General features: G+C 39.9%; 1 protein-coding gene and 1 long non-coding RNA gene across 5 annotated transcripts in view; one reads left to right on the forward strand and one right to left on the reverse strand.

The window, feature by feature from the left end:
• GPAM (glycerol-3-phosphate acyltransferase, mitochondrial) overlaps positions 1-11,864 on the reverse strand; it is a 33,254-nt gene extending 21,390 nt beyond the window's left edge. For 3 of the 4 annotated variants that reach the window (XM_067300240.1, XM_067300241.1, XM_067300239.1), the window contains exons 1-6: positions 10,773-10,797; positions 10,509-10,639; positions 8,370-8,492; positions 5,180-5,253; positions 1,708-1,821; positions 755-904 (exon numbers count right to left, since the gene is read on the reverse strand). In XM_067300240.1, coding sequence (XP_067156341.1) covers positions 755-904; positions 1,708-1,821; positions 5,180-5,253; positions 8,370-8,492; positions 10,509-10,610 — 563 coding nt within the window. In that variant the 5' untranslated portion in view covers positions 10,611-10,639; positions 10,773-10,797. Of the gene's footprint in view, positions 1-754; positions 905-1,707; positions 1,822-5,179; positions 5,254-8,369; positions 8,493-10,508; positions 10,640-10,772; positions 10,798-11,820 lie in introns of those variants that run through there. The other variant, XM_067300243.1, reaches the window with a different exon arrangement.
• LOC136992479 (uncharacterized) lies at positions 11,560-25,071 on the forward strand. The gene is made up of 3 exons (XR_010884752.1): positions 11,560-11,781; positions 23,191-23,238; positions 24,994-25,071. It is a non-coding gene; the product is annotated as an uncharacterized lncRNA (long non-coding RNA).
• Positions 25,072-26,351: the final 1,280 nt, after the last annotated feature.

Here is a 26,351-nt window from a genome sequence, read left to right on the forward strand (position 1 = left end):
AACAAGTTCCTGTCTACCAACTAAACCACGGTTAGGGACCACATTTTGGCTCTTAGCCTGCTGAAGCTATGATACAAAACTTGTTAGAGTCAGTCTCTGTGAAGGCTGTTCAAACTGCAAAGACTTTCCTACAAACGAGGAAAGATAAGGGAGACTCTGTGATCAATTACACTAACTCAGCTAGGGGATAAACTTGTTAGGTGATGGTGAGCATTTGGTCTTGTGTGAAAACAATCACAAGTAACTTGGTCACAAAAAGAGGTAGGGTTTGCTTCACTAAAAATCAGCGGAGGGAACTAAGCACATGACAGAGACAAATTCACCTATAGTAGTTAAGGTAGACACCAAAGTAGAAGATAAGACTTCCTCTAAGATATGCATAACTACAGATTGTAATATTCAATGGGCTACCGGAAAAAAGATCTTTCACAGTCTAAGATGCTGCAGTTAACTGTTCTTACTAGAATCAGCCTGAAACGAAGGGTAGAAATATTGGCCCAGTAATTTATCAAGCAGCTCATTGGACTAAGCTTATCTTCAGGAGGAAAAAAAAAAGGGGGGGGGGGTTAGTTATTCTTATTGTAAGGTTTACAAGCAAAAACTTTCTGCTACATCTGTAAATGAAGAATAACCATCATAACTAGGTAGTATTAAAAAGGGGATATTTATGACTAAGGTAATGCTCTGTTGGTGTAACATAGAGCTTGGCTTGTCCTTCTACCCACTGACAATACTGATGAGCCATTTTTATTACCTGATCAAAGCAGGTGACACATTCGCTACCATTTCCTGGAGAATTTTCCTAGCTTTTTTCTTCACCTTGTTGATAGCTTTGGGATCCGTCTGAGCAAAACTACCCGGAGCACTGGGTTCAGAAGCTTCATCTACAATGGCCTTCTGTACTCTAGCATTAAAAAGCAAAACTTATGAGACAGTTCTGCAACAGAACAGTTAAAGACACAGACAATTCCTCCTGCGAAAGAGCAATATATTACTACAGGAGTAACTTGCAGGCATAAGCAAACATATACACTGAAATATTGTGTAATCCAATGGTATTTAATTCAGCAAACTTCCAAGTCTGACTAAATAGGTGCATGGATGAACATGCTCAAAGCTGACCATACAGAATATCCAGATATATAGAAAATCCACAAGAGACAGGAATGCTTATGCAGACAGCGCATGGCCTCTGACAAAACTAGACTCAAGGAGCGAGCCTGTCGTCGAATTTCTTTGTGACCAGGGAAAACTGATACCTTGATACCTGATGGGGCTTAGCATGCCATTTAATATGCTTTATTTGAGACAGAAATTCTACTGCCTTTTTCCAGTTTTGCCTCACACTCTTGGTGCATCATGAACTAAGTTTCTCTGAAATGCTACTTTCCTATTATGACCATGATTTATATAAATTAGATAAACAATGGTTTGAAGAGTCTGCACATGGCAATTTATTTTTCCATGTACTGTCTGCTGTCCACCCACTATACATTATTCATTTGGAGATTAAGAATTACAAATCTCCCCTCATTTAATTATTTGAACAGAAATTGCAAGCTACAGTTCTAAAGGGCTGTCCTGAAGATACTGTATTTTCTAATACTAATGATCATCTGGTTTTCAAGATTTGGTGTTTCCAAATTCTTAAATCATATTATATGCAACAGTCATACATAAACAAGAGCTTATTTTGCAGTATCTTACCGGCTGTTATTCAGCACATTTTCTGTCAGATTCTTGGCAAACATACCCTTATGAACATCCCTCTCTTGCACAAAAAGGACATAACAAAGCCGTCTTGCAAGCCACCCTCTGTACCTACAAAAACATGAAAAGTTTTTTAGTGTGACCCTCAAAACAACCCACTGAAAAAAATTATAAAATATGTAAAATTGAGAAGTAAAAGTAAGTAGAGTTTTTCAGAAAACTGCCTAAAACCTTCTGAATTTCCTAGTAAATTGTCAATATGCTAATGTTATGGATGAAATAGCTGCTTTGTATCAAAAAATACCTGAGACAACTGAGGACTGCATTACTGTGATTCAGGGTGACACTGGTCCTAAAGCATCAGTTGTATCATAAAGAAGCAGATATAAAACAGCAGATACCTTTTTTTGTCTACTGGAGCTGACTATTCAGCAGCTCCACGAGGAGGAAGGAGTCTATGTAGTGCCCATGTTGTGATTCAGTGACTTTCCACTGAGGAACGTAAATGCACAGCTAAGAAGTCTGACAACTTCTTAAAGAAACACTGAGACCGATTTGGAAAGTGGCTCACATTGTACGTATACAGTAAAATCCCAAAGGAACTTCTGAAAATATATCTGCATTAGCCACAGTCATTAAATACACGTTGTGTCATCTTTCTGTCCTTTCTAGTCTTCTTAAACACCTAGTCCCAGGTACCTCAGTCCTTCTCCTTGCAAAACTTTAAAACAAGTAGAATCACTAAATAATCACTAAGGCTCTCTATATATTCAAGCATTTGAGTAAGACTCTACTTATTCAGCCATAGTCTCTCCCCTTTAAATTACTTAACCCTGCTCTCTATTCTCTGAATCCTTCTCTTATGCATCCCTTTTCTTTCTACACAAATTACTATTTTTCCTTCCTAAAGAAACAATCACTCACTTAAATCACATACCAAAAAATCCACACAATATGTGGATATGATGTGATGTTAGGAAAACTGTTCAAAATAAGATGCATGTAACAGAAGAAGGGATAAAATCCAGTCTTCCAGCAAACACTCGCCATTTTTCCCCTCTCCTCCCAGTTTCCTAGCTCGCTCACAAGGCCAGGAGCACCCGAGCTGCCACAAACGGGAGTCATGCCATGACCTGGAGCAAGGGCCCCAGAACTGTGCAATTAGAGACAACACGCTCGTAAATCAGAGCTGATGAGAGAGGGTGGAATTAAGAGCTGGAAGGGCAAATTAAGGTCTGGCCATTCCTAGGATTTGAGGATTTAGTATTACGCAATGCTCTTTCATTAGTTTGCATCCTTGGAAATATTTGAAGCTTGCAACTTCACTACTGAAAGATCTTCATCAACATGGAAGAGAAAGCTGTTAGAGGCCACTATCCCAAGAAAGAAGGGAATAGGTTGCTGTAGCCAGGGACAAGGTTTGGGGCCGGATTCACAGAACCGAGGCTTCTCTCTCCTCTGTCCAAACGATGGAGAAAGTGACCTCCACGTGCTGCCATCACGGACAGAGCAGTGAGAAGACAAGGGAACACATGCTGGAAAGTCCGGGAAGCATAAGAAACTACAGAAACATACAAAGTCTGTCTTTTTTTCTTTTTTTTTCCCCATCCCTCTCCAGAAAATCTCTGTTTTCAGGACTGTCAGAGCAATGTACTGCTGATGCCCCAGCGGGAGTCCCAAAGCTAACCACAGATGAAAATGCTCACATTAGTTGTCACCTGAATTACTAGTGGCAGTTTTTAAACCTCCCTGCCACGTTTCAGTATCTTTATACAAGGGTTAAAACCAACTAGAAAAGATTACAAGAATCTTTTATACTGTAAAATGCCAAACAACCTAATGCATAGGCCTCTTCCACTATAATTAAGGTAAGTATATATGCATAAACCAATACAGTCAGGCACATAACAGTCATAAAAATCAGACTGTCTCTCTGAGGCCAAAGAATTTTGCTAACCATACTGTCAGGGAAGCAGGCTTACTTGCTTTTCCATTTCCCCCTTCCAGTCTGAGTTTGAGACCTTTATGGATTTTTCTAAAAAGCAAAGTTTATATACTTCTTTCTGACAAATATTTTAGTAACTATGAACATATCATCACAATAGCATACAACTATTAAAGGGATCTGGCAGAGTATAAAGGTTTCTATATCCATTTTACAGCTTAGACACATGTAGAATAATTAGAAAAATCTATGTTTTCTAATCATGAAGTAACGACAAAAGAAAAAACAGACTATAGACCCAGTCAAGATACATTATTTAGATCAGAAACTTGCAACCAATCACAAAACTGAAATATTCACAGCTCAGAAAAGCTGCGATTATCTCTCAATACAGCTACTGCACACTAGCAGTTAAAGAAAATCCCCTTTGCTTTCTGAGGCCAAGAAACAGTCACTACATAACCCCATCGGACCCCAGGACTTCATTAACATTGTCAATTTTCTGTCTATAATGACATTCTGAGCTAAAGGCATTTTATTTCAGAATAATTCATTAACCCATATTTTGTTGCCCTTATATTTCTAATTTAAGAAACCTCGAGCATTCAAAACTATCCAAGGACTAGCCTTTTAAAACTAATAAAATAGTTAAAATTAAACAGTATTTCAGTTATTTTTCTGTAGTCTAAACTACTAGCTCAATTCTAAAATAAAAAAAAAAAAAGAAAGAATTAGAATTGAAGACAGAACAGCCTCTGACATTAGCTTCCTCCCTCTCAAGCACAGCACAATACTGCCTTTCTTCCGTTCAGACCCTTTGGCTCATTTCTTTCAGCCCCTCTTTGTTTGCTCTGACTCTACAACAAACACTGCAGAACCTTCTTATGCTAATGATTACTCTAAAAACTTTAGCAAGCACTATTAGCTTTTCAAGGAGCAAAATAAAGAAAGATTTTTGTGTGCTTCCAGTATCTGCATCCCAGAACACAAAATTCATTTCAAATAGTGTGAAAATGTATCATCATTTTTGTGCCATATACACCATCTTTCAGGGGCTGCACTCTGCCGCTGAGGCTCAGGAGACACAGAATAATAATAGGTGACTTTCAGATTAAATTTTTATTAGAGATAACAATCAAAGCCTAAATTGAGAGCCAGATCTGCCCAGTAAAATACCAATGCAGCCTGAAGTCATTCTTAAGCAAAGGGACAAAACAGCCCCTCTCAGCCCTATACGAGGACGGACGGATGCTGCCATTTGCACCACAAGGGAAAGGCTGCTCTGTTTTTTGTGAAATCCGTATGACCCTTACACTCCTTGCTTATAAACCCAAGGAACTTTGTCCAGCTCCAAAATATACACAGCCAGAGTTTACAGGTATATTACTTTTCTGAAGGCAGCATCAATCCCTGCATTTCAGGACAGCAATACATCCACTCAGTCTGGACTATCCAGGAGATTTCCCTGCCATGAGATCAGAACACACGGAATCTTAAAGGCAAAAGAAAGACTTGCTACGTTACCTCGTATGTGTTTCATTGATATATATGACATTACGCAGGCCCAGAGAAGGAATACTAGCATTGAAGAAATTGTCCTGTAAAATCAAGGAAAAAAAGATTGGTAGGCTTTCTCGGTACAAGAATAGTCATGTCTCTACATTCATAACAACATAATAAGGGAAGTTCATAATTTGCTTATAAAGTATGTATAAACTGTTCTGAAATAAAGATAAAATTCAGAAAGTCACTGTTCCCAGTTCCAACACTTTTATTGCATTCTCCAGGCTTTACTGCATACAAGAAAGGGGCCTGTATTTTGGTTGTATTCTTCAAACCAGAATATTTTATTATAACATTATATTTGAAATTAACATAAGCTAGGACTTTTTATAATACAGAAGTCATATTTGAGACAGAAATTTATTAAGCCAGACTTAGGCTTTATTTATTAACCCTATAATATACAAATTTATTTATTATTATTTATTTGTATAATAATAATATAATTTATATTATATATAATGTACATATATTATAATAATATTTAATTATTATTAACCCTGAAATATAAAATTTATTAACTCTATAACAGTTGGTAACTAAAGTGTCAGGGTATCTACATTTACTTGACAAAATATCTTCATATTCCCACTCTACCTGAACAACAAACTCAGTCCAGTCTTCTACTGGTAAAGACTCCCCATACCAGACCATTAGCTGTTCCGGGATTAGTTTGGAAGCATTTCACTTTGGATAAACAAATATTCCTTGGCAAGCAGACCTGAACTTTAATCTCCCATACTCCAAGCAAGTACCTTGACCAAGAGGTTAGTCTCTTTCTGCCCAAACAATATTTAATTATAAAAATGGTAAAGTGCCAACAGTGAATTACAGCTAAAACCACTGGGATTGCGCATGCCAAGGAAGGCAAACACAGAGGACAGTAAGGATGAACGGTTGCACAGGTAGAGCTAAAGACGCGATGGTTACCAGTAACAGTGCATCTACAGAACAGCCACACTACCGATTTTACAGTGCGAATCAGATAAGAGTATAATTTGCTTGTATTTATTTTCCTTTAGCACATACAATTTGCCACAAATTCAAACATACAAATGTTCTACGCCATTTGTAAATAAGGTAGCAACTACGCAGCACAGTGGGAGCAAACACTCTCTTCCCCCCACATTAAAGCCCATCTGTGTAGTACATACAATCAACAACTTGCTGCTTCAGGCTATTAAGAGGGAACTTGAAGGTAAAGCTAATTTCTTAGACCTACACAATATTACCAGTTAATATTCTCAAAGCTAGGTAGAACATTCAGGCAAAGAGAAATGAAATGACTTGTTTCTTGGTTTCCCAAAAAAATCAGCAGCAAAGCTGAGAAAGTAGCACAGAACACTTGAGTCTACTCCAGTGCTCCAACCTTGGCTATAATCTGGCTTTTAACAGGAAGTTCATCCTCCAGGTGTGATGCCACACTTCAGCTCTTCCTTATTTAACTCTTCCCTGACCCTGTGCCAGGCGGGGGATGTGGCTCAGCGAGACGAAGTGAGCTCATGGAACAGTTCTCTGCCACCGGCAGGGAGAAGCCCAGCTCCCACCAGCGGATCCTGCCCGTTCTGATTGAACGCTAAGGCCCTACCTCTTAGCGTGCACTAGCTCTAGCGTGCATCAGACCCCTCCACGAGCAAACTCAGCTCAGTTAACAGGCAGAAAACTAAGACAGGAGGGGGGGAAAAAAAAAGCAGGTAGCTTTCTGCTTAGTTAGTGAGCTTCACCCACTCGCAGGAGAGCGGGAAGGAGCAGGAGAGGCAGAAGTGAGACTTCCCACTTGCAGCACCAGCAGGGTGCCACTCGTGAAATCAGTCTCACTCATTCATTCTTCTCCAAAACAGAGTTAACTAAGAGGCAGCTCAAAAAAGTGTAACATCCAGAGTCTAGGACTAACGTAAGAATCTGGTTTGTTATGATCTGCTGTGGGAATGGCATTTTCTCCTCGTGGCAGGAGGCAGTAAAGGGCGGGGGGGGGAGGAAGAGGTTATGCCCCTTTCCTATATGCAGGATCTTCCTTCTTAGGACAGGTAATTATCTTCTTTTTAAATGGACAAAATACAGAATGGGATTTTTCTTCTTACAGCATAATTCCCAACTTGAGAGAAACAGCCTAATTACTAACACAGCAATTACAAACCTGTAAAAGCTCAAGCAAATTTTCCTGCACACCTCTGTACAAGCGAGGACACTTAAATGTCTGTTAGAAGTAGTCTCAGTTTATCTAATTGTCTTGTTGCCCATATCATACACAGCCTTCGCAGCTCGTTTGCATTTCTGTCCCATGTCTGTGTCACTGCTGTAGTTTTGTATTCTGGTATAAGAATAAAGTGAACTAATAACTCTTCCTAGGTCAAAGGAACAACAAAATTATCATTTTAGTCCAGACAATTATAGAGCTCAGTGCAAGGGGTAGCCTGTGTACACATATAGTCGAACTACATAATGAACTGGTTGCAAACTATAATAAGCCATTTATCAGCATTTTACATCTGCAGCTTATGGAAAGTCTGCCCAATGCAGTTCAATAAAGTCAGGAAAAAAAAAAAAACAACCAAGAAATTATAAAGTCATTTTGCACAACCTCTCTAGTGCAACCATCTTGACACTGTGCCCAGCAGACAAATATCCTCATTATTATAACTGGCGCTTCTTCTCATCAGGTTGGCCAGACAAGCCAGGAGTTATCTGAGTGTAGAAAACCAAGCTGTCTTCTCAAGCACGGAACTGATCTCTTCAAGTTTGAAGGGGAACATACTATTCACTTTCAAAACTGTACGTATTCTGTGGATGCAGAATTAAGCATCCTAAAGGTAAGCCTTTACACTTTCATAAGCACCAAATTCCAATTATTAATCTGGCAGAGCAGATGCATTTTTCATAAAATTTTACAGTGCTAATTCTGAAAAGCTGAGAGTTTTCTGCAAGGAGTAAGTCCACACTGAAAAGCAGGAGACAAAACATCACAGTATCCGTCCCATCCCTTCATCGCATGACAAAGAAAATATAACCATAAGCAAAAGAGAAAAACTGTGTTCCTTTACAAAGCAAGAACATTGCGACCTTAATTCTGAAAGTAAGAAAACTACTGAAACTTCATTACACTGCAGCTATGCATGATCATCAAACACAATCCAGGCCATAATCTTCTTACCCGGCTCTGGGGAGTGCATACGTAGCAACATCGTCCCACAAATGGCCTTTTTCTGCTCAGCAGAGTTTCTTTCCATTTTAAAGTAGCTGATCGAAAGAGAGTAGGCCTAGAGTTACACTCTCCCTGCGAAACAAAAGACAGACACATAAATATCCACAAACATATGCTGTACTGAGTATATGAAAACTTTGAATTAGAGGAGCTGCCATATGCTATAAAAACAAATTACCTAAAACTAATATTTCCCCAAATTTTTTCTAAAAAAAATTATACAACCTCCAGATGATGTGATTTTAAAAATAAAACCAAAATCACTGCATTGTACTTATATATCCTAAGCACTGCAGCATTTTCTGATGGATGAAATTTTGAAATATTAACTCTAGTACAAAGCAGCAAGGAAATTAATTGACAACTGAGAAAAGTGAAAGAAGCAAACAGTAAATTATGCGCTCAATAATGTAAAGGTTCTCGTAACATAAGCAAAGCGTTTTAAGCTTTTACTGGACAAGGCCCTGTAAAATTGCAAGAAAAATGAATGTACAAAAAACATTAATTCCATTGACTCTGCAAGCTCAGTTTCAGCAGTTTCATGCAAAAAGGATGAAAAAGGAACCACCATGCCTTCTCCAATGTTAGGCTGTCTTTTTAAAGGTTACTGAACTGAAAATCAAAAGTAACTGCATTCACAGAAAACGTTCTTTTTGCTAGGACATAATGAAAATATTCCTAACTACAGGTTTTACCCAGACAAATGTGGATTGCTCCCATTAAAATCTACTGAATTATTGCTTGCCTGAGAATGCATCATCTGGCCCACTAGATTCAGACTTTCTGAATCCTGCATTGTAAGTTTGTAACAGAAGGGAAGCCACAGGAAAAAAAAAAGAGATGGCAAAATAAATTGAAATATGTTTAAAATAGCACAGTTAAGGGAGAAATAGGATGGAACCAGTACCTTAAACCAACATAAGAGTTAAAAAACACAAATATAGATCATCACATACCCAGCTAGAAAGCCAGCCCAATCAGAAACAACCACAAAGTCAAGTGCAATCCTGAACATGACTAAAAACTGAAATGTGCGTGTATCAGATTTGGCAAGTAACATGAACTGGCAACTATTTCAAGACTAAAGAGTCTTCCATGTGAAATAAGCATCAAGGTGCTAAGCCTGGTCCAATCCCTTCTCTATCACTGTCAGTAACACCAATTTCCCATTAACCACCTTTGTAACAAAAACGTCTTCCTCCTGCTTGCCTCCAGGCCCTGACTAAACTCACTACTACTCTCCTCACAATCTATCTTTTTTGCTTGCCTGCCTTTATCCCACTTTCTTTCACAAATCCTCTGGGTTACTGCAGCTTGCTCAGTCTCATGGCTCCTACGTCGAGGCAGGTAGGAGACACAGCTGCCAAGACATCTGTCCTTTCCCTCAACTCTGACCATGTCTCCAACTCTTCCTCTGTATCAAGTTCGACTCCTCCTCTACAGAGCAGCGTCTAATTCTGCACCCAATCTGGGCTTCAAAACCAGCCAGTGCAAGGCCAGTCCCCATGCAGCTTCTCATGCTCCACCCAACCCTCTCTAGTCACTGACTCTTTTGTCTCCTTCGGATCCTGAGTCTCAGCACAGGACACAGACTGGTAATAGCTCCTTTTCTACATCCACCAAATTTTCTCTGCCTCCTGCATTGCATGAATAGCTCCACCTATAATGGTTACATGACCACCCACCTTCAGCCTCACGCTCCTTGTCACCCGAGCTTTTTAAACAACCACATCCTTCAGGACAGCAAGCACATTTCTGTTTGACTTTAATCTATTGCAGAATGGAACTTTGATCATTTACTGCCATATAAAATGATTAATAACATCATACCAGGACACTATAGGACTACTAATAGGGTTTGATATGAGGGTTTTTCCTTTCTAGCAACATTAGTCTTAGGCACAACACTGGTTGGTTTCTCCTCACACTTCAAGTTATATTAAAAAGAAAACTATATCAAGCATAAAAGAGATACAGTGCCTTATCTCGAGTCTTCACAGTATAAATAAATAAATAAATAAAGATCATCTTCAACTTGAAAGAAAAATAAGACAAACATGGCCAGCTGCAATCAAAATTCTTACTTACCCATTCTTCACTGGAATGCTTACATCTGCCGATACTGCACTCCGTGGAGGCGGACAAGTAAGAAACATCTATTGTGCCAAGGGACAAAGCAGTTTCATCCATGACACACAACTTGAATTGAAGACCAGAAGCTGCAAGATAAATAAATAAATAATATATATAATATATATATGTGTGTGTGTGTGCATGTGTGTAAACCATATATGGTTTAAACTATTCAGCCAAAAGGATACATATTTCAGCCACTTCCAAAAGTTTACTCACCTCTTGCATTACATGACCTCACTCTTTCATCATTCCCCTCTCAAGGGCACCTATCGTTTGTGAAACTTTTCTTTAGTATTCTCTCCCAATCCTATCTCACAGAAGATTTCATGTGTCTGATCTCACTGTAGACAAACCGGTTTTCAAACTTTTTGGAGGAAAGGATGCGCTGCACAAAAGCATGCCTAATTCTGAACACGCGGCTGACTGAAGTGACATTGTAGATTAAAAAGCAGTAGAGAAGTCTAAACTTGCGTAATTATTTTTAAATTGAAGTTTTACAGTTCATATACTAAACACAATAATTCTCCCTCAGTCAAACAGAAAGGAAGGTAGGCCAAATATACCAGAAGAACTTAGCACTATATGGCACATCTGTAGAAGTTTACATGTTAAACCACTTTGCTCTGCAGCTCTATGGAAAAGGAATCCTGGCATTTTAATCTAGAAAAAGTGAAGTGCCAATACTGCCTCTTTGATCTGTTACTGCAATGAAACTATATTTTATGGCCCCAGTGCTATAACCCTTTCAGCAATAAGGCTGTTCCCATCCTGTATGTTAATATTTGCAAGAGCAAGGCCTAAATTTTTAGTCCAGTATTTTATTTTACTTACACTCCTCCCCACCTACCACAACACATAGCCGCAATACTCTCCTGTAACATCTCCATCTACAAAGTTCCCAGCACAAACTGCACTTTGAGCTAGCGTGTATATATAGATATACACACGCACATATATAAATATATGCATATATATATATATATATGCACATACTTATCTCGACATTGCCTAAGCACATAAGTTATCGGGGTTTTTTCCCCCCCGGATCTTAGGTTTAACTTGCGTTTCATTTTATTGGGGCTCAGGCAAATTAATACTTAACTACTGAGCAAACGCAACGTAACGCTCACGAGCACCTAAGCGGCGAAAGTGAGGCACGTCCCCCCGCTCTGCTCAAGGTCACCTTCGCGGCCCCTGCGCACGAAGAAGGCACTTTAAGCAGCAGGTAACCAAAAGCCCCCAGGCAGGCGCGGCTCATACCCACCTCCGACAGAATCGGTCCCGCGAGCGCCCGGCGGCCCCGGCAGAGCTCACGCGCCCCGCGCGCCCCAGCGCGCCATGCCCGCGCGCCTCGCCGCGAGCACGGACCCGCGCGCTCCGAGGCGGCTGCGGACACAAGCGCGGCCGCGCAGCGCCGCCGCCGGGCGCGCGCACCCAGCGCGCCGGGGCCGGGCGGCCCCGCGGCCCCGGGGCGGCCCCGCCGCCGAGCGCCCGCCCCGCAGCAGCCCCACGCGCAGCGGCCGCGGCGGCGCTGCGCTGCGCTGCCCCCGCCGCTGCCCGCCGAGGCCCCGCGCCGCGCGGACCAGCGCGCGCCCACGTGCCGGGGCGCCGGGCGCCGCCGCCCCCCGCAGCGCCCCGCCCCGCCCCCCCACCCGCGGCCCGGCCCCGCCCCGCGGCCCGGCCCCGCCCCGCAGCGGCGCGCGCGTGCCCGCCCCCCCCCCCCCCCGCGGCCGCGTGCGGCGGCGCCGCGCCTGACGCGACTTCCTGCGCGCCCGTCGCCATGGAGCGGCCGCGCCGCACCCCCCCCCCCCCCGGCCCGGCCCCGCCCGGCCCGGCGCCGGCATCCGCAGCGGCGGGAAGCGAGCTGCCCCCGGCCTTGCGGCACAGCAAGACAAAATTAAGACACCATTTTATGCTAATGTAAATATGCGGCGTACAGTTTTTGATGTCATGCAAGGAGATCTTTTTCTTCTCACTGTCATTTTGAATTTATTACAAGTAAGAAGAGCTTTTCACACGCACACAAGAAAGTGCATGAGAGCTGCTTCCAAGCAAGCAATCTGCACTGCTGCTTGCATGCACGAATTGCCTTATTTCCCACAACTGAACGCCCCCAGGAGAATATCACGGAGCTATTATAGTTTAGGGAGAGTCTTCCTCAGTTCATCGGTCAGAAGTGATTTGGGGTCTGAATTTCCCTCCATCTAAGGCCCAGCAACAAAAGATAATGCATTTTGGTTGCAAGGTGGACTTCGGAGTGAAAGACGTCTGCCTTTCAAATTACAAAAATACAGCAATAAGATACGATCTAGTGAAACATACATTTCTTATAAAAATACTGTTTTTCTGCAAAATACTGAGTGCCTGAGCAAAGCATCACTTTCTAGGGCATCACTGTGTGTGTACAGAAGATACAATATCCAATTGTGTTTCCTACAGCACATTCACATACTGAACTTTTCCTCAGTTTTTCCTCATCTTGGCCAAGAATTTCAAATTTGGTTAGTGGTTCTGTGTGTTTCAGTTCTCATGAAGGAGAGTTAGTTCAAATAAATAGTTTTTCACTAATTGATTTACTGAATTTCAGCAAGAGACAGTAGATTCTGGTTTCATTTGTGTGGACTGAAGCTAAATGGATTTGTAACTAATCAGAGTCTAGCCCAAGAGGCTGTCTATATGAAAAGAAAAATTATATAAGGGTTTAATTGCTGTAGAGTCATAGTGCTCCTGTCAGATTAGTGTCATCTCAATTATTACATCCTAATCTGAATTTCACTTGCATAACGAACATGTTGTTAACTTAGCAGAATTACGGAGGACAGAGAAAGAAACGGCTGCCTGTGCTGCTGCGGACCCGGCCAGTTAGCTGGGCCACGTCCTGCGCGCGGGACTGCATGGAGTGTGCATCAAAAGGGCAAACCATGAAATCTGCTCGTAAAACTGAAATCCAGTGCTATATCACTTATTTCTGTAATTCTGTTTGCATAAAGAGCACGTTACAAAAGTAGACAAGGGCCATTATAGTGATCCAGCCCTCATCCTGATCAGTAATTTGCTTCCAGGAGGGGTCCATTTCTGTGAACGGGACTGCATGCAATAAGGGGAACCCATAGCTGTGACTTAAGCAACAGAGCCGATCCCAAAAATCAGATTGGAGGAAACAGTTCAACAACTGGATGACGTGAAAACTCAATACAAAGAAACAGGCATCACAATAAATGTTTACATCTAGAGTTTAGGGAAATGTACGAAATGGAGTTAAAATTCTTATTAGTGTTGTCTAATCATTTCATTGCTCCATTGCATTTGTATTTTTACTTGAAAATTTACTATTAGGTACTTTACATTATAAAGGACCATTAGTATTTTTTACATGCAGTTTTACCTTCTCTAGGTATAGAATTTCTTTGGTGTTTTTCCCCTTTCATATAGTATTTACTGTCACAATACAGGATCAAGCAGTGCACTGGTTCAGCACGCTATGATGTAACCCAGAGCAAACTCTCAGTCATGGAGTGTAACACAAACTGAATTGCATTGTATCCCTGTTTTAAAGATAAGCTATAGTACATTCAGAATCTAGTAAGGATCTTTTGGCACACTTTTTTCCATGCACACTCTTTTCCACTGGTACATTTTTTCAGGTTGCAAAAAAATTATTTCTGTGATATAAGTAATACCGGAACAACTGTCTAAGCCACAATGGTGTTTTCATCACTTTATACAGCCTCTAGAGTCTGACTTTAGTATCATTCATGAGAAAAATGCTTAGGCTATTTTGTACACTGTTTTGAAAAGAACAGTAAATAGATATTGTTTTACTCAAACATAGCTTATTCTGTGTAATCAAAAAAGAATTTTGCTTCTAGTATGATTTTAAAGCAGTTTCCTAGTTTTTCTAACTTTATTGAACTGTTGGCTTATTATAAAATAAATGCAGAGATAATTTTGTCACTCATCTATAAAGGATGAAGAATTAGTCCAATGGCAATTGCAGCTCAGCAAGGTCTTTTAACAGGACACGCATGTATAAATCCTCAGGCGTAGTAGTAAAATCTCATTTCAGTATTCAGAGCTTAGTGGTGATGTTGTGTTGCTATGGAATCAAGCAAATGGGAAAAATTTTGGAATGCCCTAAAGGAACAGGCTTTCAGAGCTTGCGTGTGTTCCAAAAACTCAGATACCACGGGGTCTCGAGTCCAGAAAACAGAGACTCTGTCCCACTTCTATTGAAGCCAATGGGAGGCTTGCCACTGATCTCAGTGGGAGTGGGAGCATGCCTCAGTTTTGCAATACATCTTTTTAAACTTCTTAAGCGGAGGTGTTTACTGTGCCAGCGAGTGCAGTGAGGGAATTTGCATATGATGGCAAATCTACAGCTCCCTGGCTTTGCATGAACTAACTGCAAACCACATTGTGCGTACCAGTTTTCAAATGAGAAAAAGCTGGCGGGATTCATCTTTTCTAAATAATGATTAGTCCTTCCTTTGTTTAAATTCCTCGCTCGCTTCCAGAGGAGCGCAACAAAGTATCTCTTTGCTAGACAATGCTGCGGGTAGGAGGCGGGAGAAGGGAAGAGGGGGATTTCTTTTTAAATAGAGTCTCTCCCTGTCCTGTGCTCCCAGCTAGCTTTTAGCGATTCCCATGATGTCACTTTTGGTAATGGAGACATGTTTACAAAAGAGTACACAGCATCCTGTTTAAAAAGAAACTTGCAGCCCAGGGAGCGCTACAAAAGTTAGGAAACCAAAAACTGTGCGAGGAGGGAGTACAGATACATACAAAGATCCTTTGTCTGCAGTGATCGGACTTGACCTCACTTGACTATGAACAATAAAGAATATGCAATTTGGCAGTCACAGAACTCAATGTCAGCATTATTGCTTTTGGCATACAATATATTAAAAACATTTGAGAGTGGCAACAGGCCATGAAATGGACTGATAATATTGTACATAGAAATGGTTTGGCTATACTTTTTATCTCCTTTCAAGACAAATGATTCCGTCTCATCTATTTCATCTCTCTTATCTTGAGAACAAATACAAAATTCATTAAGAGTACAGTTACTCTCTTCTATGTAATACAGAACATTGTGTTTCTGCAATTTCTTTCCATTCAAATATCATCTTTGTTACTGTAATCTTGAAAAGATAAGTGCATTTCAGCCAAAGCTGCTCCTAGCTTTTCCCTTGAATTTGTTCCCTGCATTAGTACAAAAAAGGCTTTTGTTTTAACAGAAAGCATTACTGGATTAAAACCAGCATAACTAACTTTTAAACTTGCAAACATAGCACCATTCATCTATTAAGCAATTACACACATACCTATATTACATACCAGTTAGAAAGTCTTAACTATCCAAATGAAATTGCCAGCATGTTTATTTGAGGGATACTGACTGCCAGAATCTGGCACAAGATTCTCCCCTACACAAACCTTAATCAATCATCCAGCACAACCATGCAAGCTTCCCCATGCCTTCATCTTCCTAGAGAGGAGTTCCCTGCAAGGGACAAGGGGTAAGTTTTGTAAAAGTGGTTATTTCAGTTCAGAAGTGGTTCTTTCAATTTCTTTGTTGAGACGATTTGCAAAGTTGGTATTTTATCTAAACATTGATTTTATCTGAAAAATAACACAAGAAGGATGAAATGATTAATTTATTGTATATGGGCCATAGATATTCTCGGATACATAAAAATATTATCCATTTGTAAATCATTAAAAATTAGCATACGAGACTGTGGTTATATAAAGGATAAATCCAGTTTTGTGTTTGCAGATATCTCAAGTTCTACTAATGGCTTTATTTTAATGTCAAGGCCAATTGACTTCTTGTTGCCAAGTCCCTGCAGAAGACAGTACAAAGATCAGTTTCCTCTGATTTACTTCCCCCACCAGGAACGCAGAGCTGCTTTCTATCCCTCCAAAGACACAACCAAGGAAATTTAGAAATAAAGAAATCAGAGTTGAGGGCAGTATGGACCATTTTGAAAAAAAGGAATATCATAAATAAATTATGATCTTATCAAATTTGCTGTGACTCATCTGTGAGGGACTGCAACATTGCTGTAGAATAACACAACCCCTAATTATCAGGAGATGCTAGACAAGTCCTTCATCAGTGTCTTAAAAGGAAGAGGTTTTCACTGCTCAGGTTTGCTTTATTTTGCAGTTGTTGGGTTTACAATAACTCAAAGCACTGTAAAGACTGGAAGTTGGGATCACAGGCAGCTCTTTCAACTCACAGTGCACAAAACCCCTTGCAGCAGATTTATACGACATGGGTTTTGAATCACATGGTGCGCCATCCCTCCCCGCTAGTATAGGTACTCAGGAGAGTGCTATTTTGCCGTACACACTCCTTGACTGTCTCTAGAGCCCAGTCCCTCTCCCAGCCTGGGAGCCTCGGTGCCAGACCCAGCAGATCACAGATCGGCAGCATCTGGCACCCGAAGTCCCACAGAGCAGGAGAGGCGTTACTACTGCGCTGACCAGGTGCAAGTTGTAGGTGCTACAGGATGTGCCACTGGAAGAGTCTTAGTGCCTTTGGTACGAAAGGCATAAGACCTGCTGGTGGGAAGTTATGGCAGGAGTTTTAAAGCATCTTTTGAAAACACCTAGGAAAAGTTAGGAGGGTGTCAGAAGTCTGTTACGACCTGGTGCAAACAATGATCCTTGCACAGATTACTGCATATTCCAATGAAGGCACTACAGCCCCCATTATTTTGCAGTCTCTGAGTTGATTATTTCCTCTGCAGACCAAGAGCCATCTCCAAAAGTCAAAACCAAACAAACATAACAAAAAAAAACAAACAACCCTCCAACAGATTTACATAGGTAAGCACAGAATGGGTTCACTGATTTTGGTTTTGCAAAAGGTAAACAGAAACTAAAAGTTCCCATAGATGTCTAGATATATTTCTTTTTTGTAAGTCAGCCTCTTATACAAACACGGTCTCCTGGCTTTAGTTTGTCGTAAATATCTATAATTGCTTTTATGTAACTGAACTTTTGCCTATGAAAGCAATAAAGAAGAGATAAACTATAAATTTGTTTCTGCACTACAAAATTAACTGAGAACCCTGACAAAAGCAATTTTTTTGCCTTTGGTCTTCTCTTTGCAATAATCTAGCTACGCCTGCGGTTGCATTTTAATTCTGATGTTCAAATCATTCCCACAGCATGTTTCCCAAACAAAAGCATTTTTCTCTTGCTCCCACTGATATGTGTCCTGAATCTGGGAACTGCAGAAAAATATTCTTGTTTAAGACCCAAGACTGAGCCAACAATTGTATTATAGTGCTAGATTTCGCAAACTATCAGTGATCATTTGACCAAAAAGATACCAATTGATCAGGCAAAAGGATATCTGGTCAGTTATTAAGTAACAGCTATTCAGTTCACAACAGTATAAATCCTACTTAGGTGTTTTTGTTTTTTGGGGTGTTGGGGGAGGGATAGCTATTTGAAGCATTACCTGATACTTTCCCAAGCTCCTTCCACCTTCATGGCAGCAGAAATCTTTTATGTGCATACCCTGAACTATTAAATTGCTTCATTATTCTAGGGTGAATAGCAGAGTTGTTGAAAAGGATTCCTTCTCTTGCAAATAATTGATCTCTTTGCAGCTCTGTCCTTTCCACTTTAAAAAAGGACAGTGCATATTACCAGCTCAGTAGCTTCTACGTGGCCATGCTTTGCTTCAGGAAAATTACATGGGGCATAGCATGACGGGGTGGTTTCATAAAGCTATTTGTCAGCTTAGGACTGAGTCACGCCACAGATCTTTCAGATTTAAGATAATGCAGGTCATATACTCCTTGTTTCTTCCTACTTCACTTTCCCCTTTCTTTCTCTCCATACCAAGGCTAGCATAAGTGAGTTTTGGACATTTTTTGTTTGTTTTACCCTTATATGCAGTGAGAGATTATAATAGAGGTTCCCTGCAGGAGAGGAAAATAATCTAGGCCATAAAACAGAAATATTCTGAGACAGCTATTTGGGGGAATGAAGTGAAATGATTGATGTTTCTCATTAGGAGCTAATCAATCTTACCTGAGATACAAGAGAAGGTTATATCAGCTTTTTCCTTTAAAACACCTGTCTTTCAGCAACATAGAAAAAACCACTATTTTATCTAGCATAAAAAATTGGTCAAATTTGAGCACCTAATCTTTCATCACCATTTGTTAAAAATTCACAGTAGCTCTGGTAACTTAAAATCAGAATTGTGCTTTAGTGGCCAGCCTAGGCTGGGCATGCATCTGCCTCAAAGTCTTCCTTACAAGAACACTTTTTTCCTCTCATTTTCTACCTATATTATTGCAGTGTCATCAGGATCAAACACAGCTGAGTGCTGTTTATCCAGCATTTTTCACAACACTACTTTCTCCACATTTTCACCTATCACATTTCTCATATATGTTTTTGTGGATACTTCTTATTCAGTATTTCTTATATGTCACAAAAGGTTAGAACATGCTAATTAAGTTCATGAATAATAAAAGTTTGGGAAGCACTGCCCATAAAATGAGAATCAAAATTGGATGTTCTTAGGGACCAAAGTAATAGAAATGGGATGAAATGCAAGAGTGCACCTAGGAACCAACAACATTTTTACTGCAAGTTGTCATTACAGTCAATTAGAAATAGTAAAAAAAAAAATGCTTGGGGTTTAAGTTGATCATAGTGTGAGTATGAGCCACTAATCAGGTGCCATATGAGAAAGACAAGTATTTCCCACAATACTTCCAATAAAACTAGAATATATCCATGCATTATTAGGAAGTATCATTATTAGGAAAGGTCTAAAACCTCATCCACAATACTGTGTTCAGTGTGGATACCCACCTTCTAAACAGATGACTTTATACTGTAACAGGCACAGAGGAGGACTAGCAGAATAATCTTAAGATGTTTATGGTGATTAAGGAAACAATGATCAAGAAAGAGGCTTCTTTCTAGAAATTCATGAGAGGAAACACCATTTGGGGAACAAAGCCTACATGAGCTAGCAGGTAATGTTGGCACAACACTGAGAAATTGAATAAGCACTGGCCAGACTGGAAACTGGAGAACCCAGTTAAGTAATTTCTGAAACAGCTTCCAACAGGACTATGGGGCAAATATCAGCCTCAGGTCCAATCTACATCATGGGATCATCCAGATATTTTTGTTCATTCCTAGTTCAGTTTTAGCTCCTCTAGTAGACTGTTAGTGTATCTGGGCCAGGAAGTACCACCAATGACAAAAGAAGGAGCAAAATTGCATAGTTTGTTTACACTAAGAAGACAGGATGTAGCTAAAAATGTCTTAGCTACTATATTTTAGCTAATATTTCAAGCACTAGCATAGATATGTTATCTGCTCATGCTCAGCCCTCAAAGTGAGAGTCAATATATTTTGAAACACGATTTATTTTCTAATCTAGGCCTTGTTAAATTTCACATAGCCTGGGTCAGACAGATCTGGAGAAAAAGTCATCCGTATCTCGGTACTTGCAAAATCTGGAAGCAGAACGATGCTTGCTACAATCATGATCAAATAGCCGGAGCGCCATTTGGCAACACCGTGGTTAGCAGCATGATCCACTCCCTCCCTTTCTCTGTTCCATCTCTCCCGCTGGTAAATCTATATAACGTGGTTTCTGACCGCAGAGGGGCCACATTTTGTATTCATGCAGTCAGTTTCTATGAAGAATTGGAGAAGGTTCCTTGCAAAGGAAAATGTTCATTTTCAGAGGACCACAGAGGAAAATATAGTGATGGGGAATATATGGGTGATGGGGAATTCCAGTGAAGAAATGCCTTAAACCTAACTTTTGGGTTTGCTTTGGGAATTCAACATTAATTTAACATCTTTCCAAATGATTAATGTTAGAGAAGGAAAGGAGGTAAATGTTACTATAAGTAACTACATTTCAAACTACAACTCTGTCTGCAAATCTTCTGATTTAGATTTAGACAAGCATTTGTTTCATTTTCATAACACTAAGATACTCCCCTAATCTCAAGTCTCTTCAATATTCTTCCATTTCAGGCTAGATTCTATTTAAAGTAATGACCAAGACATCTTTAGACTCTCTCTCCCTAGTCCAGATCCTGATTTAGCCTAATTAAAATTTGCTTAAATACAAGAAAGAGGGCTAACACAGCAGATGTTGTATAAAATCAAAATACCTTAAGACTTTTGACTGTGCAAGTCTTGTTCTGATGTCTTTTCTGTCTACACGTTATCATATTTTAGCCAATCTAGACCGAGGTTCTTGTGATTCCTGTCTTCACAAAAGTCAGTTGCAAAACTCCCACCAACACCAGGAGAGCCGCATCGCACTGTTACATGCATCCTTACATACTATATTAAAAGACAATCACAGCTACATACTTTCTGGGGCCTATCTGAACTTTTACGGGCCTTCTATATTTATTAATCAAGCTCCGCAACATTTGGTTTACGCAGGGAGGATTTTAAATAATGTAAAATTAATTCAACTGAGAGTAACCACTGAAACCATGCTTACACCATCAGCCGTGATTTGTGCAGGGACTGCGATCTATGCGTCATTACGTAACAGGCATCAAAATCAGTTACACAACTTAATGCAAACACCACCAACAGCTGAAAACCCATGGCACAGACAGGTTCTTGAGTAATCGTCAAAGCAATGCCAGAAAGCAAATTCTACCTGTGGAAAACTTTTTCCATGTTAAATGCATTTCAAGAGATGCTCTGAATTTTTTGGCTGCTGGTAGGCAGACAGTACTTTTGCAAGCCTTAATACGGCCTGCCACAAAATGGCACTTTATTCTAAAGCTTTTATCCTTCAAAGCCTGTTAATATAAACTTTGACCAACACTGACAAAAAATGTGTGTGCAGTGCAACTCACATATCTTTACTGATTGCAATATGAAACTTCTGGCCTAAAACAAACAGATCATTAGCAAACAGATACATCTGTGCACTGTGGTTACTTAGGCTTCTCTCCTCCTACCATCCCTCACTTCACTCGCTGTTCACATGCTTCGAGTTTGATGTCTGAATGTGCCTTTGTGGTTCCAGGGCCTTGCAGCTTTCTCAAGTCTAGCATGGATGAAAAAACACACTCTATTTCTCTGTGTGCAAAGATTATGAAAGCATGCATTAATTTTAACTGTTAATCCAGGCAGTACTTTCATCTGAGATATTAACTTAGATAAAAGGGTATGTCTAAACTCAGACAGCCATGCCCATAGATGTGTGTGTTCTAACTTCAAGAAATGTAACTCAATTATCTTTGGACTAATTTCAGAATATTTTTATAAGCTGGTGTAATTTCTTGATAAATAAACCTCATTTTGTACAAAACAAGCATTCCCAAACCTCTTTCAGATAAGTTACTTTGCAGTACTCAGACACTGAGCTGCCATATAGACTATTTTATGGGTCAAAAAGAAACAGAAGGAAAATGCATCATTGCTTTGGGGTTTTCTGGTTATAACATGCTAACAACAAAATATCTCGGTTGTGATGTTTGGAGCAAGTGGGGAAAAAGAAAGCAGGCAAGGTTTGACATTTGATGGCACTTAGAAGTATTTCACTTCTTCCCAGTTCTTAGACTGAAGTGAAGAACCAATGTGACTAGTCTGAAAACCCAAACAGCTTCACATGCCACCTTGTTGATGCAGTAAAAGCAAAAGATAAAACAACTAGTCTTAACTCAAAACAGTATCGTGCCTATGGATTAGAAGATACCCACAAAGATACCCGGATTAGAGGCAAAACTTGCACATGCATTCATCTCAGTAGCAATGATACTAAATGGTCCCATTCCCCTCCTCCATGCCCAAACACTTGTTCCCACTGTTGGCAAAACCATCCCGCTGGGCCAACCACAGAGGCAGGGGAAGGGTGGGAGGAATAGCTGAGGGAGGTGCAGGAGCTGTGCAAAGCGGCACTGCCATGGAAAGAAATGTAGTGTAGCTGTGCTCTAAGTGTCATGTCCTACTGGTGAGGAGTAGCAAAGTTCATATCCTTGAATTAGAACATAAACGGGGGGAGGGAGTGCCCCAGGAGGGAAACAGACTTCATGGAGAATGAGGTCAAATCCGGACTTTAAGAAGTACATTCTTTATATGATTATCCAGGTTAGGCTTGGTTTTGTTTTCTGGGAGGTAAACAAGGGAAAATAACTCAAAGGCTCAGAACATCCATTTTCCCACATTTAAATTCCCAGTTAAAAATGTTTTCCTTGAACTAGGTATGTTCCTAAATGTGATGTTTTGCTACAAGTTACATCCAATCCAGCCATGCATGAAAACAATATAATTATGTCAGTCAGCAACATTTTTTTTTGCGTAATAGGTTTCCTAGGTGGTTTCTACCATCTACAGTCTGGAGTCCAGTATACTCTCATATAGGTTATTTTCCTTCCTTGCAAAAATCACCTTATCATTGTGGTACAGTGACAATCACCAACAGCACAGTGCCATTTTATCTGTATATATACAGTTAAAACTTCTACATATAAACTAAGGACCTATGAATATAGAAGAATCTGGGAAATATGATGAAGTATTTATTTAATATCTTCTGAGTTACTTTTACCTCCAACTCTTAATTTTTAAATGCTTCTTTGTGTTGTGCTTATTGCAGAATTGTCTGTCATCTACAGCATTCTAATTGCATTGCTTTAACTAACAGGTAAGTATAAAACATCATTCAACAGACTTACTTTTAATTGGGGATTTTCCTTCCTTGATTAAAAAAATAAAGGAACTTACAAAAAGGTAACTGGAAAGCAGGCCATGATTCTGCAAGACATTAAGCTGCTCTGCCCCAAACAATTCAGTCCAGTCTGACCATTGTAAGAGACCGGAGAACCACACAATTCCCACCCTTCCCTCTGCCTGCTGCTGTTCTGAGCACAGTACGGGCATCTCTAGCTGTATTTGCTTTTCCTCTAATGCAGAAAACTAACAATGAAATAGTATCTTATCACATCCAACAAGTGCTGCCAAAGGCATGGTCATGAACAAGGACATGAATGAGATCTGCCTGGATGAAGCCTGATTCATATTTAGAGGGGAAGTACCCAGGAGATGTGCCAGAGATGATCTCGGTCCCCTGCTATTTTATCTGTCTGTCTTGCTAAGGCATTTACAAGGCTCCCATTACTATGATGCCTGGATATACAGGAACATACAGCTATTCTTACAACACCCAAATAGGGGAGGAGAGACTGTGTGGTTTATCTCAGGTCAGAAGTTTGAAACAGAACAGATCATTATACAAGTTTCACAGGCTCTTGATCACTAGAGGATGTTTACCCGCCATTTCTATATAGATAAACACCCTAGCCCCATTCCCAAAGTATCCAGGTGCCTCTTAGATATTTATGCTAACAATAAATGGTCAAGATTTCCCATCCTGGAGCTTTTGACGGACATGAACCAATGGTTGAAATGAACTGATGTTTGACTCAGATCAGCTTCTTTTGGGAACATCAAATGTTCTTCAGCCATAGCTGTCAAGATAAATATATTTCATAACAAGACTTCTAAATTTCTGTTTTAGTTGATCATTTTAGTTACAGTGATTAGTAAGACTATTTTTTGGCCACTGCGTATGCAGTCAGAAAATGGTGTTCATTTCTATTAAATGAAAACATTACTAACTCATTCATGCCTTTATGTTTTCAAAATTAGAACATGCTACATATTCTGACTATCAGAACATGTAGCAAAGCTACACCTAAAATTAATCGAGAAGCAAAATATATCTGTTTACTTATGTCAGGAAGTTATCTCCAGGATATAAATATATTAACATGATCTTGTTAATTTACTGAAGCCAGCTGAGATTTCTGCATAGGACATGTGTTTACATCTACCACAAAGTAAGCAAGTTCAAGCTGATGGTTGGATAAATGCAAAAGGTAAAAATGGTACATATTGCCTGGGAGCTAGAACATAGACTCTCATCTAGAGATGCCTGCTGCTGGCTGGCTGAGTAACTCAATACATGTCCCTCAGTCAATAAATGTCTATACGCCTGCTTTGTCAGAGATGAAGACACAATACTCTTCTTTTTACAATCCTTTAAGAAACCCCTATGATACTATACAGCAAGCATGTTTATGATTGTTATCTGTAAAATGGCAAAGCACTTACCTATCTGATAGGATGCTGGGAAAGATAATTAACTGTTGTTTTAATTAGAATTGCAGAATGCAAATCCCTGCAAGAGAGAGAAAGATAGGATCCACTGACACTTGGTTAACAAACACCCATGACATCACCCCTTTATAAGCCTTTATAAGCAAGACTGGATTGCTCAAAATTAATAATGGGTTTGGACAATGTTTGGCAATGAAAAGTAATGTGTTCAGTATGTTGACATCTTTTCCTCTAAAACACTTAGTATTCCTGTTTAATCTAAATATTTCTTTTCATCTAGTACCATCCTTCTAACCTAGACAAAATCCTTATGACAAATATGCGATGAGAAAAGGTACTAAAGGAAAGGCATGGAAGAAGAAAGAAAGCGTCATGAAGTTACAGATGCCAAAGACACTTTCTGCAGCAGCACCACTGCAGAAGTGTAAAGAAGGATGTTTTCATCATGTATTTAATAAATTTCTATTTTTTAATGCCCACTGGAATTGATGGTAATGATACTAGACAATTTGACACAATGCACCTATTCAAATGGCTTTGAGAAGCTGCAGTCTTCACCTTTCATATCTTCATGCTGAAATATCATGATGGCTATTTCAACCGTAACCAATCTGAGCTTTCAGATTTATTACACTAGTTTTAACTTGGTGTAGTCAGATCTAAGAGCCAAACAATTTCAAAATATTGATAACAGGTTTTAATAATGCCTTGCTCTACAGCTGGAAGGATATTTTTGCATGAAGGAATGGATGAAAAGCATTATATAAAAGTTACTCTTCATGGGAATTTTTGTAATTCTTTTTGTTCAGTGTATGTATCCATATTGTTCAGTTCTGGTTTCATCTAAAAACATGAGTAATTTTGACCTGATCACTGGCTGACAAATGAAGATGTTAGCTTAGGAATAATGCAACAGTTCCTTAAGGAGGTGTCAAATCAGCTCACAGCTGGCTGGTACGTTATCTATGACGTCCCTGTGCTTCAGGAGAGATGTAGTTTGCTTCATGCCTTCATTCTCCTGGGTGCCAGGATCCTTGGCTAGGTTATATGTTCTGTGACATTCTCCCTGGCATAGTGCATCTTTCGATATTTCATCTGAGACAGAAGTTGATGCACCCAAAATGCATCTCCACAAGTCACTGCAGAGATATTTCTGAATTGACAAGCATTTCAGTTCTCTATAAGAAATCTTCGGACAGATCTGTGAGCACAGACTAAGTTTTCTCTGTTCTCTTTATTGGCCGTTCAGAACTGTGCATTGCACATACACCTGACTATTCCTAGCAAGTTCAGCCATGCAGGGCAGTCTGCTGCAGAAGAGCATAAATAGATGATATGCACATCAGTTGAAGTCCTGAGCACTGAACAGTTGTTCAGATGAACAATCCTCTCTCAGGAGAGGAATCGCTCTGATGCTGAAGAGGCCCGTGACATACGTATTATTCATAGGAGCCACAACGCAAGACTGCAAAGTCATTTCCAGCTAATTATGTAAGTGTGGTTTCAACCAGTTCTCTTAATGGCAGGCTTACATGGATACATGCACTTTAACTATACAGCAGTGGGAGTAGCAAAAATCTCCAAGCATTCAAAACTTTTTACCGTGTTAATTTTCTGATGCACATAGTGCTCATTAAG

The sequence above is a fragment of the Apteryx mantelli genome, chromosome 7 (assembly GCF_036417845.1).
Source record: "Apteryx mantelli isolate bAptMan1 chromosome 7, bAptMan1.hap1, whole genome shotgun sequence".
NCBI lineage: Eukaryota > Metazoa > Chordata > Aves > Apterygiformes > Apterygidae > Apteryx > Apteryx mantelli.